General features: G+C 41.3%; 1 protein-coding gene across 12 annotated transcripts in view; it reads right to left on the minus strand.

Moving 5' to 3' along the window:
- The window catches only part of lpin1a (lipin 1a), an 87,395-nt gene that overhangs the window by 34,798 nt on the left and 36,115 nt on the right, over positions 1–16,482 (minus strand). For 11 of the 12 annotated variants that reach the window (XM_061244123.1, XM_061244131.1, XM_061244128.1 and 8 more), the window contains 6 exons: positions 14,615–14,731; positions 13,080–13,187; positions 6,969–7,095; positions 6,250–6,559; positions 991–1,084; positions 202–389 (listed from right to left, as the gene is read on the minus strand). In XM_061244123.1, coding sequence (XP_061100107.1) covers positions 202–389; positions 991–1,084; positions 6,250–6,559; positions 6,969–7,095; positions 13,080–13,187; positions 14,615–14,731 — 944 coding nt within the window. The remainder of the gene's footprint in view (positions 1–201; positions 390–990; positions 1,085–6,249; positions 6,560–6,968; positions 7,096–13,079; positions 13,188–14,614; positions 14,732–16,482) is intronic. The other variant, XM_061244127.1, reaches the window with a different exon arrangement.

Genomic DNA, 16,482 nt, shown 5'->3' on the forward strand with positions numbered 1-16,482 from the left:
ACAGAAAACTGAAACCCATTAAACAAGGGTGGGGAAACCCACTCCTGGATGGCCGTACGTGTTTCTTGACAACTTCTTGTGTCAACAATTACCCAGGTTCAATTACTTAACTCGTGATGCTAGGAAATCCAGACAGCCCTCCATAAACAGGGTTCCCCACCCACTTCAAAAGCAGACTTTGCTGTGGAACAGATTTCCTACCTTTTGTGATCTCCCTGTTGTCAGTAAGTCCTCCACACAGAGAGATGGCGATAGAGGGCAGGTCTCCTATCTGGTCTGAGTAGCTGTCGACGCCGCTGTCCACACCGGAGCTGCTGGCTGACTGGGGGGAAAGGCTGGTGCTCCGTGCCCCACCCTCTGAGCTGACCCTGACCACCCCGCCCCCTTCGCTGCAGGACCAGAGAGCCCCTGTCACCATGTGCATGTATTGTTTACCGCAATTATGTCCAACAAAGATTCCTTAGCAGGGAATGCTAACAAGACACCCAGAAAAATATATATATATGGTTAATTTGTGAAGAATACAATTAATGTCACGATACACACTCAGTGAGCACTTTATTAGGTATTTATTAGACCTCTAATACTCTTCTGCATACTACCGTTGTAATGCGTGGTTATTTGCATTACTGTCACCTTCCTATCAGCTTAGAGCAGTCTGGCCCTTCTCATATGACCTCTGACATTAACTGCTGCTCACTGGATGTTATTTGTTCTTCTGCACCATTCTCTGCAAACTCTAGAGACTGTGCATCTGAAACTACCATGTCTGGCTCCAACAATCATTCCATTGTCAAAGGATCACATTTCTTCCCTATTCTGACATTTGGTCTGAAAAACAGCTGAACCTCTTGATCACATCTGTATTCTTTTATGCATTTAGTTGCTGCCACATGATTGGCTTCTGAAATATTTGCATGAACAAACTGGTGTACAGCTCTACCTAATAAAGTTATCACTGAGTGTATATATAACTGCTGTGTATTCTACCTTTTGGGAAAGTATAGTGCCGCCACTTCAGGTTCCAGCTCTGTTATGTCATCCAGGTAAACACCGTCTGCTCCGAGATGGCGGCTCCTCTTATCTAAAGTGGAATGTAGTCATTTTAAGTCCCCAAATAAAGGCTAATAAACAAAACATATCAGTCACAAGGTTTGTTGTGAACAAGCTTGTGAGTTTAACAAAACCTGTGACTTTATGTAATGTATTGGAATACACTTGTTTTTGTTCATTTAAGATGTATTCCTGCTAGCTTATATGCAGAGTTTAAACAGCGCTTATTTTCAATTTCGCGATTATCAAATCCTACACATGAATGTGACAGGAGCGACCTCTCACAGCCCCAAGAGGTAATACCTGGAATCAAGCAAAACAATGACAAAACTCTTGACATCTAGAGGGGTGGACATCTAGTTTGACAGCCGTTTTGATAAACAGTACACAGACTATATTATCCCAATAACCCCAATATAGCTCAGGTTTTACCAGGATATAGGCAGGCTAGCTAAGTCCGAGTCTTTGTAAGCCTTCACTTTTCAAGCAAATATAGATGGGTTTTCACCTGAAAGATGGCATTTACTTGACTTTCCACCACAAAATGTTCAGTGGGTAACGTTATAGTTGTTGTTACTCTGTTCACTTTACATTTCTTCCAAGTCATTCTTTTTATTCACAATTGAAATGTATGGTGCCATTATCAAAGCACTTTGTGACTGGAGGCCCTAATGAGTTCAACAGCATAATATATGGCTTGCTGTTGGCTTGAAGAAATGATATATATCCTCCGTAGATCTGTTTGTGAAGTCTTATGCAGAGAGTAACCACTGACACATCCAAGCTTGCCTCCTCAAGAGTGTTGCTGATCTATCAGACAGATGCTTGGAGATTTTTATGACTCTTCACCAGCGACAGCCATTTCGGTTCTCTGTCCATCCATCCGTCCGATGTCCGTCCATCCCATTCTTGTGAATGCAGTATCTCAGGAATGCTTTGAGGGCATTTCTTCAAATTTGGCACAAACGCCCACTTGGACTCAAGGATGGAATTATTAGATTTTGGTGGTCAAAGGTCAATGTCACTGTGACCATTGTTGTTGGTTTGACAGGAAAAAATGATGGCGTAAACATCAATTGCACATGTTTGAATGAATGTATTTACAAAAATGTAATAGATTTGTGGTCTTATCATTCCACTACTCTCCCTTTAAATATTCAGGCTGTAATGAGAAAAAATATTTTATTCAACATTTAATGTTGTTTGACTGGTTGGCAGAGGCAAGCAACGGTAAGAAGGTTATTTCGCTCTAGCCCCTTTGGAATTACTCAGCTCACCAGTGCTGAAGCACCAATAACATACTCCAAAGGCAATCAAAAGCTTTGAATCACGACTAGATGCTGAATGCTTTCTTATACATGGGGAATTAATGCACAATGAAAGGAAGCAAATTAATATACTTCAGAAACAGCTGTGAACCCAACTGTCCAATCATGTTTAGTCTCCTAAAATGGGGGGACTATGTGTAAAAAGCAATATAATTTCCACAAGGATTAAACGGATCATATACAGTCATGGCCATAAATATTGGGACATCGACACAATTCTCCCCTTTTTGGCTCTATACACCACCACAATGGATTTGAAATGAAACGAACAAGATATGCTTTAACTGCAGACTTTCAGCTTTAATTTGAGGGTACAGTGCATCCGGAAAGTATTCACAGCGCTTAACTTTTCCAACATTTTGTTATGTTACAGCCTTATTCCAAAATTGAATAAATTCATTTTTTCCCTCAAAATTCTACACACAACACCCGATAATGACAACATGAAAGACGTTTTTTTGAAATTTTTGCAAATTTATAAAAAATAAAAAACTAAGAAATCACATGTACATAAGTATTCACAGCCTTTGCTCAATACTTTGTCGATGCACCTTTGGCAGCAATTACAGCCTCAAGTCTTTTTGAATATGATGCCACAAGCTTGGCACACCTATCTTTGGGCAGTTTCGCCCATTCCTCTTTGCAGCACCTCGCAAGCTCCATCAGGTTGGATGGGGAGCGTCGGTGCACAGCCATTTTCAGATCTCTCTAGAGATGTTCAATCGGATTCAAGTCTGGGCTCTGGCTGGGCCACTCAAGGACATTCACAGAGTTGTCCTAAAGCCACTCCTTTGATATCTCGGCTGTGTGCTTAGGGTCGTTGTCCTGCTGAAAGATGAACCGCCGCCCCAGTCTGAGGTCAAGAGCGCTCTGGAGCAGGTTTTCATCCAGGATGTCTCTGTACATTGCTGCATTCATCTTTCCCTCAATCCTGACTAGTCTACCAGTTCCTGCCGCTGAAAAACATCCCCACAGCATGATGCTGCCACCACCATGCTTCACTGTAGGGATGGTATTGGCGAGGTGATGAGCGGTGCCTGGTTTCCTCCAAACATGACGCCTGGCATTCATGCCAAAGAGTTCAATCTTTGTCTCATCAGACCAGAGAATTTTGTTTCTCATGGTCTGAGAGTCCTTCAGGTGCCTTTTGGCAAACTCCAGACGGGCTGCCATGTGCCTTTTACTAAGGAGTGGCTTCCGTCTGGCCACTCTACCATACAGGCCTGATTGGTGGATTTCTGCAGAGATGGTTGTCCTTCTGGAAGGTTCTCCTCTCTCCACAGAAGAACGCTGGAGCTCTGACAGAGTGACCATCGGGTTCTTGGTCACCTCCCTGACTAAGGCCCTTCTCCCCCGATTGCTCAGTTTAGACGGGCGGCCAGCTCTAGGAAGAGTCCTGATGGTTCCGAACTTCTTCCATTTACGGATGATGGAGGCCACTGTGCTCATTGGGATCTTCAAAGCAGCAGAAATGTTTTTGTACCCTTCCCCAGATTTGTGCCTCGAGACAATCCTGTCTCGGAGGTCTACAGACAATTCCTTTGACTTCATGCTTGGTTTGTGCTCCGACATGCACTGTCAACTGTGGGACCTTATATAGATAGGTGTGTGCCTTTCCAAATCATGTCTAGTCAACTGAATTTACCACAGGTGGACTCCAATTAAGCTGTAGAAACATCTCAAGGTTAATCAGTGGAAACAGGATGCACCTGAGCTCAATTTTGAGCTTCATGGCAAAGGCTGTGAATACTTATGTACATGTGATTTCTTAGTTTTTTGTTTTTTATAAATTTGCAAAAATTTCAAAAAAAACTTCTTTCATGTTGTCATTATGGGGTGTTGTGTGTATAATTTTGAGGGAAAAAATGAATTTATTCCATTTTGGAATATGGCTGTAACATAACAAAATGTGGGAAAAGTGAAGCGCTGTGAATACTTTCCGGATGCACTGTATTTACATCCAAATCAGGTGAATGGTGTAGGAAGTTTCTATATGTGCCTCCCACTTTTTAAGGGACCAAAAGTAATGGGACAATTGGCTGCTCAGCTGTTCCATGGCCAGGTGTGTGTTATTCCCTCATTATCTCATTTGCAAGGAGCAGATAAAAGGTCTAGAGTTCATTTCAAGTGTGCTATTTGCATTTGGAATCTGTTGCTGTCAACTCTCAATATGAGATCCAAAGAGCTGTCACTATCAGTGAAGCAAGCCATCATTAGGCTGAAAAATGAAAACAAACCCATCAGAGAGATCGAAAAAACATTAGGTGTGGCCAAATCAACTGTTTGGAACATTCTTAAAAAGAAAGAACGCACCGGTGAGCTCAGCAACACCAAAAGACCCGGAAGACCACGGAAAACAACTGTGGTGGATGACAGAAGAATTATTTCCCTGGTGAAGAAAAACCCCTTCACAACAGTTGGCCAGATCAAGAACACTCTCCAGGAGGTAGGTGTATGTGTGTCATAGTCAACAATCAAGAGACTTCACCAGAGTGAATACAGAGGGTTCACCACAAGATGTAAACCATTGGTGAGTCTCAAAAACAGGAAGACCAGATTAGAGTTTGCCAAAAACCATCTAAAAAAGCCTTTACAGTTCTGGAACAACATCCTATGGACAGATGAGACAAAGATCAACTTGTACCAGAATGATGGGAAGAGAAGAGTATGGAGAAGGAAAGGAACTGCTCATGATCCAAAACATACCACCTCATCAGTGAAGCATGGTGGTGGTAGTGTCATGGCGTTGGCATGTATGGCTGCCAATGGAACTGGTTCCCTTGTATTTATTGATGATGTGACTGCTGACAAAAGCAGCAGGATGAATTCTGAAGTGTTTTGGGCAATATTATCTGCTCATATTCAGCCAAATGCTTCAGAACTCATTGGACGGCGCTTCACAGTGCAGATGGACAATGACCCGAAGCATACAGCAAAAGCAACCAAAGAGTTTTTTAAGGCAAAGAAGTGGAATGTTATGCAATGGCCAAGTCAATCACCTGACCTGAATCCGATTGAACATGCATTTCACTTGCTGAAGACAAAACTGAAGGGAAAATGCCCCAAGAACAAGCGGGAACTGAAGACAGTTGCAGTAGAGGCCTGGCAGAGCATCACCAGGGATGAAACCCAGCGTCTGGTGATGTCTATGCCTTCCAGACTTCAGGCTGTAATTGACTGCAAAGGATTTGCAACCAAGTATTCAAAAGTGAAAGTTTGATTTATGATTGTTAGTTTGTCCCATTACTTTTGGTGGGAGGCACATATACAAACTGTTGTAATTCCTACACCGTTCACCTGATTTGGATGTAAATATTTATGGACCTGACTGCAGATGCAAATACCCTCAAATTAAAGATGACAGTCTTAACCTCATATTCATTGTTTCATTTCAAATGTAATGTGCTGAAGTACAGAGCCAAAGAACAGAAATTGTACCACTGCCCAAATACTTACAGACTGTACCTTATATCTCAAAGCTAAAATACCATAGAGTTGAATGCACATACCTTTATGGAGTGGCTCCACAAAACAGAGAAAAAGAAAGACTGCTACTGGTGGTCGGTACACATCCCCCTAATAATGCGATTGCAGGGCGACATCCAACGTATTTGCCAGTACAGAAAATAAAATGCTAAAGTACTGAAAAAATGGCATGCGGAGGATAGGACTTGTTATGGAATGGGACTAACAAGGACTTGTTTCCTATATTAGGTACAGGGTCTTACCAATATTTTATATACAGTTGCGTTGTTTTTATACGGTTTGTTTACATTTGCTGTTTTCACACGCAGGCTATAATAGGTGCTTGGTTGTATTTTTACATTTGCTGTTTTCATGTAGCTGATAATAGGTGCTTGAATTCTACCTTTCTTCTTGGAGGGTGAATCTGTCTTGCTCAGTGGTGGGGGCTCAGGACCATGTCCCACTTCATCCAGTTCTGGCATCAAATGAACCACCACCGTCCCCATCCCCTCCATCTCCACCCTCGGTGCAGCCCCACCCTCACCCTCCTCGTCCCTCGGATCGGGAATGTACAAGGTTACAGGAGGGGGACACTCCTCCTGCTGCCCAGGGGCACATTCCCCCGAAATCACTCGGAAGTGTGTGCTGTCTGACACTGGGATTGATGCTGGGTCCACCATAGGGGACTCTGGCTTTGGGGTCAAGAATGATGGCTGTCATGTGAAACAAAGAGAGACAATATGATAATCATCAAGTATCCAGGCTGTTCCAGCAATCTTTTCACAGCTACATTAACTAGTATTGCCACAATGAACCAATAAAAACTCAATTAGATGTTGAGGAACAAATAGAACAAATCAAGTTTGATCCTGGATACTCTTGGTAAACAGTATAGAATATACTAGTTGGCATTGTATACTATCGAATATGCCAATCCTGTGTTGTTGAATTGGCAGAGTCAGTGTATTCTAAGTTTTAGTATATTGGCAATGTTAATGAATTGGCAGAGTGTTTGTGAATCTGCAGTGTTGGTATATTGGCAAGGTGTTGGTAGGCTGGTTGGTATTGTTAGGCTGGTGAACTGGCACAGTGCTGATGAATATGTGGAGTGTTCTCAAGTACCTTGGCAGCCTGTGGAAGCTCGCCCCATGCCCAGAGCATCTGGGGGTTGTCCCGTTTTCCTTTTTCCAAGGGTTTAGTCACCAGCTCAGAATCACTTTTGGGAGTGGATGGACGGGATTCTCCAGGGCTGAAGGGGAAATGTGCTTATAGGTTAGGCCAGCCTCTGCCTTCAAACCTACAATCCACACTGCATGTTTTCCAAATAGGTCTTAATTATGTCTGCATGGATTCCAATTCTCTGCAAATTACATTTTTAAAGGCTTGTATTTAGTAAATAAGTAATTAAACATGGATTTTAAATACATGTTGTGTATGCCCATCCTTGTCTCACATTTCAACATGAGAGGAGCTTTACACACAGGACAGGTAAGATGCTGGCAAAGAAGATGGGGAAGGCAGAATGTGTTAAGGCCACATAACCATTTACACACTTTAGTCCAATTCAGAGAAATATCAGAGCTACTCAACTCCAGGCCACAGTGTCTGCAAGTATCCCTGTCTGCAGATTTCACTAATGAGCTTCCTGATCATGCTCAGTTGAAAATAAATGGGCCAGAAATCGTCCCTTTAAACTAATCATTGGTCTCAATCTGTTATTCATTTTCAACAATTAACAAATGTGCCAATAATATGAATAATCCATTGGCCAGTAAAACCATTGGCTCTTTTTTTAGTCTTATCACAAAGTCTATAGCACAGCAGCATGCAAGGCCATTTAGGGTGTGGTCAGGCACACTTTTGCGAGGTTCACGATGGATAGTTAATAGGCGTGTCTTGAGCAAGACATATCCCTAACCATAGACCAATCAGAATGTGATCTTCCTTTCCCTTTAAAGTCGCTGGATGATGGTGGATTTAGCAAGTCGAAGAGAAAGATACTTTCATATAATTCTTTATGAAAAAAAAAATTTTTTTGTTCTGTTTAGAATTGCTAAATTCAATTCTGATTTTGATCTTAAATGTAGGAGTACGAATAAGTGCATTGTACAAAAATCTGTCAAAAATACTCTTAAGTGACACTCTTAAGCTCTTAAGTGATTTAAGAGACTCCAGGAAGGTGTTGCCAGCAGATGGCTGTGGTGCACCTTTCTACCAAGAAAGGACCTATTGGAAATGTCTGATGAGACGGAATTGTTAAAAAGGTAGCGTCTTGATTGTCGGGGTATTCTGTTTGTCACAGATCTTATAAGAGATGTTGTAAATTCTCCTACTGCATGCAATAATACTCTCACAGCACAAACTAAAATGATCAGGACACTATGGTTCCTGGCAACTGGAAAAATATAACTGCACAATTGATGACTTAGGCCCATTAGCCTACAGTGATTAGTAGGTAGAGCCATACATGCCACTATCAAGACTTTGACAGCACCAAACAATGTCTGACAATTCACTGATTCACAGAGTGCCTAGGCCATAATGCGGTCAAAAAATATTTAAACTCTCACTTTAGCAATCAATACAAAAACTTAATTCACTGACAGCTATGTGGTGCACACTGGCACTGCTGTGTTTTCAGCTTGTACAACTGCAAGTGAACCGCCAGATGGTAATGTCTTTTTTTCAATCCGTCCTGGAAGGTTGTTTTTTTTTGTGTTTCGGATTTACCCAACAAAGATAATTGTTTTTGACCTCACTCTTGCCTCTGTATTCCTGCACTTGTGCCAGGTTTCATGTTTTTCACTGTGTAGTCTTTGTCATTCAATGCGATTCGTTTCACCTGCGATTTCACTTCCTGATTGTTTCCCCACACCTGAATGTCATTTCCTCTTGTTAACTGTATAATAAAAACCCCTCTGTTTGTATGTCTCGTCGCCAGATTGTTGTGTTTACTCCATACTCTCCAGCGTTTATTCCTGATTGATTCCCTTTACGACCCATTTTGTTTTCGACTTCTGTATTTAGCTTATCCCATCTGTAGTTCTGATCCGTAGTTTATCGACCTGTTTTTGTTTTTCGACCTCTGTTTTTGGATTCTGTCTTTGTCTGATTAGCCTGCTCGTTACTGAACCTGTGACGACGACTTCGCTTTTTATTATCCCTACTGTATCTGTTTGCTATTGACCCATTGCTTGGACACTCGACCACAAACTGCCTTATCCCTGCTGCATCTGTTTGCTGGCTATTGACCCTCGCTTGTTTGACTCGCCTTTTCAAAATAAAGACAAACTTTTGGCCTACTGAATTACTGTGACTGGGTTTGCTTGTTCTACAACCCTGATAACTTGGGTCCACCTTCCTTGAGTTCCCCCATGACAAATCCATCACGTTAACGGATTACGATTTTCTTCAAGCAGAACGACTGGCACCATGGGGCGTGGGCTCTGGAGTAGACTGCTCACTGCTCATCACCTGGTGGTGGTTGTGCAAAAAACAGCCCAAGGATTATGGATAATCTTGCTACAAATGACTGCTCAGCCTGTTACCGGGTAAAAAAGAAGTAAACTGGGAATTTCATTAAAGGCGCTCCTTAAATTGCGATAACAATCATTCTATATCAAGAGGCGTGACAACTAATATTTTCCCAGCTAAAAAGAGGTGAACGTTTCTTTCAAATGTTATCTCCAGACCAGGAGCCGTATGTATAAAGCCACTCAGAATTACTCCTAAGAATGGTCTCAAGCTTTGATTTAGGAGATAAAAAATTCTGACCAACAATGAGGACATAAGTGCTACGGCATAACAGCGCTAAGACCATTTTTTGTAAAGAGTAAGCACCATTCTTACATGCTGATCTCAGTTTAATTCACAGCACACTCAGCTGCCGTAAAGACAAACTACAATGATGGCACCCATGAATCAGCCAATAGCAAGCCTTCATAGAAAAACCCATTCCATAAATTGGAACAATAAGCAATTCACAATTCACATTTCAGACATCATCTCCTGTTCCCTCAGTCCCAGCTAGCATTTTGCTTTAAAAAGATTAAGTAAGGTATCCTCAACAATTTCCATCTGGCCAGTCTGAGCATCTCTACCCATTTCACTCTCTATTCTCCCTGCCCCCCAGGTCCCTAGTTTAAATATTCCTGTGCTACCCTAAGCATACACTGGACTAGTGCAAAAGTTCCCCTCCAGTTCAGGTGCAGCCCAACAGACTGCCCCTGTCCCAAAAGGTGTCCATATGTCCCATACACCTGGACCCCTTCCTTCCTACACCTTCAGATAAAGTTTAGCTTCCCTCTCCATGCATGTGGTACAGGTAGTAATTCCGGAGAAGTTCTTCGATTCTAGAGGTTGTGCTCCTAATCTTTTTTGCTAATTCCACAAATCTGTGTAGAACCGCAAACCTGCCCTTGTCTTGTCATTGGCCGAAACGTGGACCATGGCAACTGAATCCCTCCTATGGCGTTACTTTAATACCAAAAGTTGAGTATGCACAAAATTAATTTGAGAGCAGAATTTTTCTTGCTCATGTACAGATTTACAAAACTTCATCTCCTCGGTCTCAATCCCTCTTGGGCCCTCTTGATTTTTTCAACTGCAACATTTTTGGAAAAAGTCTGGCCAATTACAATTCACCAGGAATCCAAAACTAAGTACTCTTTTAACCAATCAAATCATTACTGATCTCATTGCTTGGGTGAGTAAGGTTGTGTCTAGATCCCATTGGCACTCCCAGGAATGCTATTTTGACTATTTGATTACAAGTCTCCTTGTAATTGTTGAAATGCAGTGATTAGGTTTGTTTCAGGTTTTTGGTTCACATTTGCTAACCATCTTCACAGTGACAATTCTGAACCCACTTCTAAATGGCTCCTATAATTCCGACTGTCCTAATTTTAATAATGAGTTTGTCATGCGGTACAAGTTCAAGGTTCTTAGCCAGGAAAACACGTGAGTCAATCTGCTCCTCAGTGAGCCTAATGCGTCTAGGACTACAGATGATGCCTGATGTGCTGAACACTCGTTCTGAAGCACAGCTTGAGGCTTGAATGCACAGCTACTGTGAAAGAGTGGGAAGGGTGGCTTTGTGGTTCTTCCACCAGGTGAGTGGGTCTTCAGAAGAATTGATCTTTCATTTGTTTGTAAACAACAATTCACAGGTAAGTTGGTCAGCAGGGGATTTGGGATGACCCACCCCCCCAGAGAAATAAAACACCTCTTAACTTTATAAATTTAGCTAGCAATTTATTGTTATTGTAATGATTATATATTGTATGAATTGTATTTTCAATACAATTATGAATGTGTTACAGTAAGGGAACAGCCGATAAATTAATCTATAGCCAAACTGCCATTTTTTCAGCTTCTTCTTTTTCAGCTGTCAGTACCCATAATCCTTCTGGAATAAATGATGATACACTCAGTGAGCACTTATTAGGTATTTATTAGACTTATTTTTTGGATTTATTGGTATTCTGCTGCTGTAACCTATCCACATACATGCTTGACACGTTATGTGTTCAGAGATGCTCTTCTCCATACCATGTGGTTGTTTGAGTTTGTCACCTTCCTGTCACCTTCAACCAGTCTGGCCTTTCTCCTCTCACCTCTGTCATTAACAATTGCTGCTGATCTCCAGATCTCCTACCCAGGCACCAAGCTGACAACACACAGTGCAAGACTCCTTGTCACACGAACAGACTACGCTGTCTACACCACTAATAACTGAGTCCCCCACTATCAATAATTTGCCTTTCCTGGAGGATGTGGCCATCTGGGTTCCCTGAGGCTCATCAGACTTCCCAGTCTCAGGGTCAAGGGCCAGGTCCAAATCCTGCAAGCGCTGGAATCGGTTGGACACCACAACCTCTGGAAATGCCGCCCCTATGTGTTGTGCATGCCCTTTGCAGTGCTAACACCCTACTGTCACTGTCACTCTCTCTCCCTGCCTGCACTGAGAACTTGATCCCTCATGGCTGTGGCATGCACACCAGCTTTTTAAAGAACATAAAGAGCTTGTTTCCAATTGTAAACAATGGAGTCCAGCAAACTGGCCCTCAGGATCATGCTCAAAAGATGCCCAACAAGCTCACGATGGTGACAGACGAATGCCCCCAGGAAATCGCTTTCCAGAAGAGCACTCATTCTACACCCCTTGCATAGTTTTGGTAAGATTTTAACCCCTAACTACACTCATTGAGCACTTTATTAGGTATTTATTAGACTACTGCTGTAGCCTATCCGCTTAGAGTTATGATGCGTTGTGTGTGTTCAGAGATGGTCTTCTGCATACCACTGTCAGCTTTAGCTTTAACCAGTCTGGCCATTCTCCTCTGATGTCTCTCATTAACAAGGTGCATCTGTCTGCAGAACTGCAGCTCACTGGATTTACTTTAGTTTTTTTGCACCATTCTTTGCAAACTCTAGAGACTAGTGTATGTGAAAATCCCAGGAGATACTCAAACCACAATGTCTGCCACCAACAATCATTCCACGGTCAAAGTCACTTAGATCAAATTTTTTCCCCATTCTGATTCTGATTTTTCCCCGTTCTGATGTGAACATTAATTGAAGCTCTTAACCTGTATCTACATGATAGTATGCATTGCACTGCTGCCACAATTGGCTGATTAGATAATCGCATGAATAAGTAGGTGTAATAAAATTTAAATGTTCCTGATAAGTGCTCGGTGAGTGTATGTCCCTATCTCTCAAGATAATTGTCAAGATAATAAGTTATTCAATAATTCATTATAATTGTTCATTATTAAGTAATAAGATAATTACCGCCAAGGTGGAGTCATCAACACTATAACTTAAAAACTAGTGCGACTCCGAACAGCTAGCAGCAGAGCCCGGAGAGGGACATATTAAAATTATCTAACCGATTATTGTCTAGTTAGCCAAACAGAATCTAAGAGTATTGGATACTCTTAAGCATTCTTAAGCATGTTGTCAGCTGTCCAGTTTTGAGCCTCTCATATTCTGTTATGCAGAGAAACCAAACAGCATTTTCATCAAACAACGTCAATTACTTGGGCTGTTTAGAACTAGTTTTTTTTTGGGGGGGGGGCACAATAAACTTGCCCCTTAAACTTCATGATCCAGCCCTGAATGTAACGGACAGATTCGTATCAGAAGGGTGACTGTGTGAGGTAGGGGAAGGGAGGAGAGGAGAGGGGAGGGGAGGCATAGATTGGGGCAATGTGAACAGAAGATTTGTACCTTTGCAGGGGTTGGAAGAGGGCAGTTTGCAGTGGACAAGAGACTGACAGGCCCCCACTGGCCAGGAGGGACAGAGTGCAGGCCTGGGCTGTGTGCTCAGCCCTCTTGCTGTGGTTTTAACGGTGCAATGAGAAAGAAGAGTTACACGTCAATTTCCAGGCCAATCTTGTCCTCTCAAGACTCTGTCATATAATAACTGCTGTATGGGGAGCAGTTTGTGGACAAAAATAAATATAGAGGGAGGCTATGTTTTCCAATCATCCACAATACCAAAAGAGGTAGATCTCCTATGTGCGACTGTGCAGAGCTTATTTCTACAAAGCTTTCAGCACTTGATCTCAATCAGTTTTAACAATAAATTTACCATTCAAGGAAAGCATTTGGTTGAAGACACAAAACACAAGTCAATTGCTCCTGCAAAGATTATGAGCAAAAATTCTGACCTTCCAACAAATACTTCAGAGGACAGTTCTTGGCACTAGATTAGCACTGCATCAGTGCATTTGTAGAGGCGTGTACTTAACTTAAAAACACTTGCCTTACAGGCAAGAGAGTTTCAAAGTAATAGGTCAAGGAGCAATTGGAGAGGCAATGCCAGATGGGAAGTAGTGGTGTTAGGAGTTCCGCAGCAGGCAGATTGACGTGAAGGGATGATATGGTATTGTCTGCATTATCTGAATTACTGAAAAACATTACATTTAATTTTGTTAAGTTTGTTTTTCTTATAATGAACAGGGTAAACTCCAAACATGGAACGGAACATGGAACTCAGACAATACAAAGAAATGGAGAAACTAGGACAAAGAGGGATGGGACATGACAAGTTTTATTTTTGTATCCATTTTGCTTAACCAAACATTATCCAACAATGTGTTTTTACATCTACAGAAAACAGATATCCCAAAAGCTGATTGGCTCTTCCCATTACTCAATTTTGATGATTGATAACATCATCATCATCTTTTTGTTTGAGGCACCTGTGATTGTTAACAACACCATATCACCTTCATGTTGATCTGCCTGTAGAGGAACTCCTAACACCACTGCTTCCAGTTCCATCTAGCATTGCCTCTCAAACAGCAAGCCTTGAGATGCTGCTCCTAGTCCTACTCCTATGAATGTTAACCGACCTCTGGAGCTCTCTTAAATGACTGTCAGAGTTAAGAGTATTTCTAGGGCGAGACAAATTTGTTAAATCACTTTTATTCTTAAATATGTGTAAAAGTCCACAATTATTACAGTTAATTTACACTTAAGAGTATTGTTTTGCTGTGAGTGGCTTGATACATATGGGGAAAGTCACCTACTCTAAAACACTACCCACATGAAAAAGGCATGTATCAGCTTGTGTTAAAATATTTTATGTCCCCACAAAGAAAGTATCAATGTGTTTTAAACAAAATAATGACAGATTAAAACATATATAGGGTGCTGTATTATATGTACTTCAATATGTGAAATGTTTTTAAGGGTAGTGGTAGGTAGGTTTGGTTATTATGGAAAAATAGTTTAGCCTGTTTGGTCCTCAGTCCTACCTTTGCAGTGGTGTCCAGTCTCCATCGGAGCAGGCATACAATGTGCTTTGTTTGAAAGCACTGCTGGGCAAGTTCCCTGTAGTTCCTTCCTCTCTGTGCATATCCCATGAAGAACCCCTTAAGGATATAAAGATTGGAATGTGACAAACATAAGTTTCCTGGAGAATATTATGCAGTGTTGGATATCAATACATATAATAAGACAGGATAAATGCATGTAATTATATATATATTAAATATATGAATGAATATGCAATATAATCATTTGGTTCATCACTGAATAGATGTCCTTTAGGTACCTCTGTGCACACACCGGCATACACTAACCTATCAAACAGGTGCACAGGGGTCCGGAACATGGAAGGCTCAGGACAATGGATTCTGAATCTTCAGAATCTTTCTAGCAGGCCCATAGCAGCCTTCAGAGCATAGGTCTATTTCACGCTGAACGTTCAGAGAATGGAAGGAAACAGATCACCTGTTCCGATTTCATAGAACTTCAATAGCAAAACTGGTGCAATTGACAAGAAAATGCTCCTTCTTTAAAGTGAATTCTTTTATCTGGGCAAAATCCATCCAACTTTTAAGGACTGAAGTAAAATAGGCCAAAATTTAATTAATTAAATTCTACTTAAAAGAAGAAAGTGAACAAAACATTTTTTTCATTCGCTTTTCTCATTCAAGCTGCTTCGTTCACAATTCCTTTTTACCACAGAAATCCACCCAGCACTATTGCTGAAACAGGAATCACAACTCAAAACAAAAACCAAAGCTAACGTTAACTACGCTTAAGAGTCTGCTTGTAGCTAGCTAATCAGAGAGAAGGAGCTAGCTAAAGTTAATTACAGTGACCGACCACCTTAGTGCAACGTTAGCAATCTAACCTTGAATGACATCATGCTTACAGAAGTTTGTGTTGTCCTCAACAGACTTCACAAGACAGAGTTTACCGAGTCACAGTGATGATTTTCTCCTTGAAACAGATGCAGGAGAAATGCAGGGAACAGAGAAAACCCCACTATGTTGCCTTCATCAATCTAACCATAGCTTTCTATCTTGTCAGCAGAGATGTAACATAACAAAAATAGGTTTCCCCCCAAAATGCATAGCATTTGCAAATGCATTCCGCGAAGACATGAGAGATACAGTACAGTTTGACAGCTCAACCTCAGAGGCATTCAACATCGGCAGCAGTGTCACGTTTCAGGTCTGTCTCACCATGTTTTATGTTGATTTATGTTTATTCATGTTGTCTTAGTCACGTAGTGTCTTATCATGTATTATGTTAGTCTAGGTTTGTCATGTTGTTTAGTTTATTTCTTGTTACGATTTATTTTCTCGTCATGTCTAGTTATGTCTTGTTACGATTTATTTTCTTGTCATGTCTAGTTATGTTTTCGTACGATTATATGACCTGGTTATGTTGAGTGATTATCGTCTTAGTTCCGCTTTGTGTTATGTTTCGATGTATGTTTATTGTTACGTTAACTGGTCGTTGTTATGCATACACTTTTACATGTTTTTCCGCAAACCTTGCGTTCCGCCTTTTCTCTCTCTCTCTCTCTCTCGTTCTGTCCTTCACTCCCCTAATGTTCTATTTGTCTATTTACTAAAACTACTAACGCTAGATCAGGATTGGGTAGAAACTAACAAGACTAATCATGTGTTCATGTTACCTTATGTTTCTCGTGCATGTCATTTACTAATTTACTAATGCTAGGGCAGGATAGGTTTATTACTAACGATTACTAATCTCCTTGTTAAACTTGTCATCCATCGCACCTGTTTTCCATTTCCTTGCTACGCTCTTACTAATTGTCTACACCTGTCTACACCTGCATTTATAGCCCAGTCGCGCAACTGTTCAC

This window comes from Conger conger, chromosome 5 (genome assembly GCF_963514075.1).
Source record: "Conger conger chromosome 5, fConCon1.1, whole genome shotgun sequence".
Lineage (NCBI taxonomy): Eukaryota > Metazoa > Chordata > Actinopteri > Anguilliformes > Congridae > Conger > Conger conger.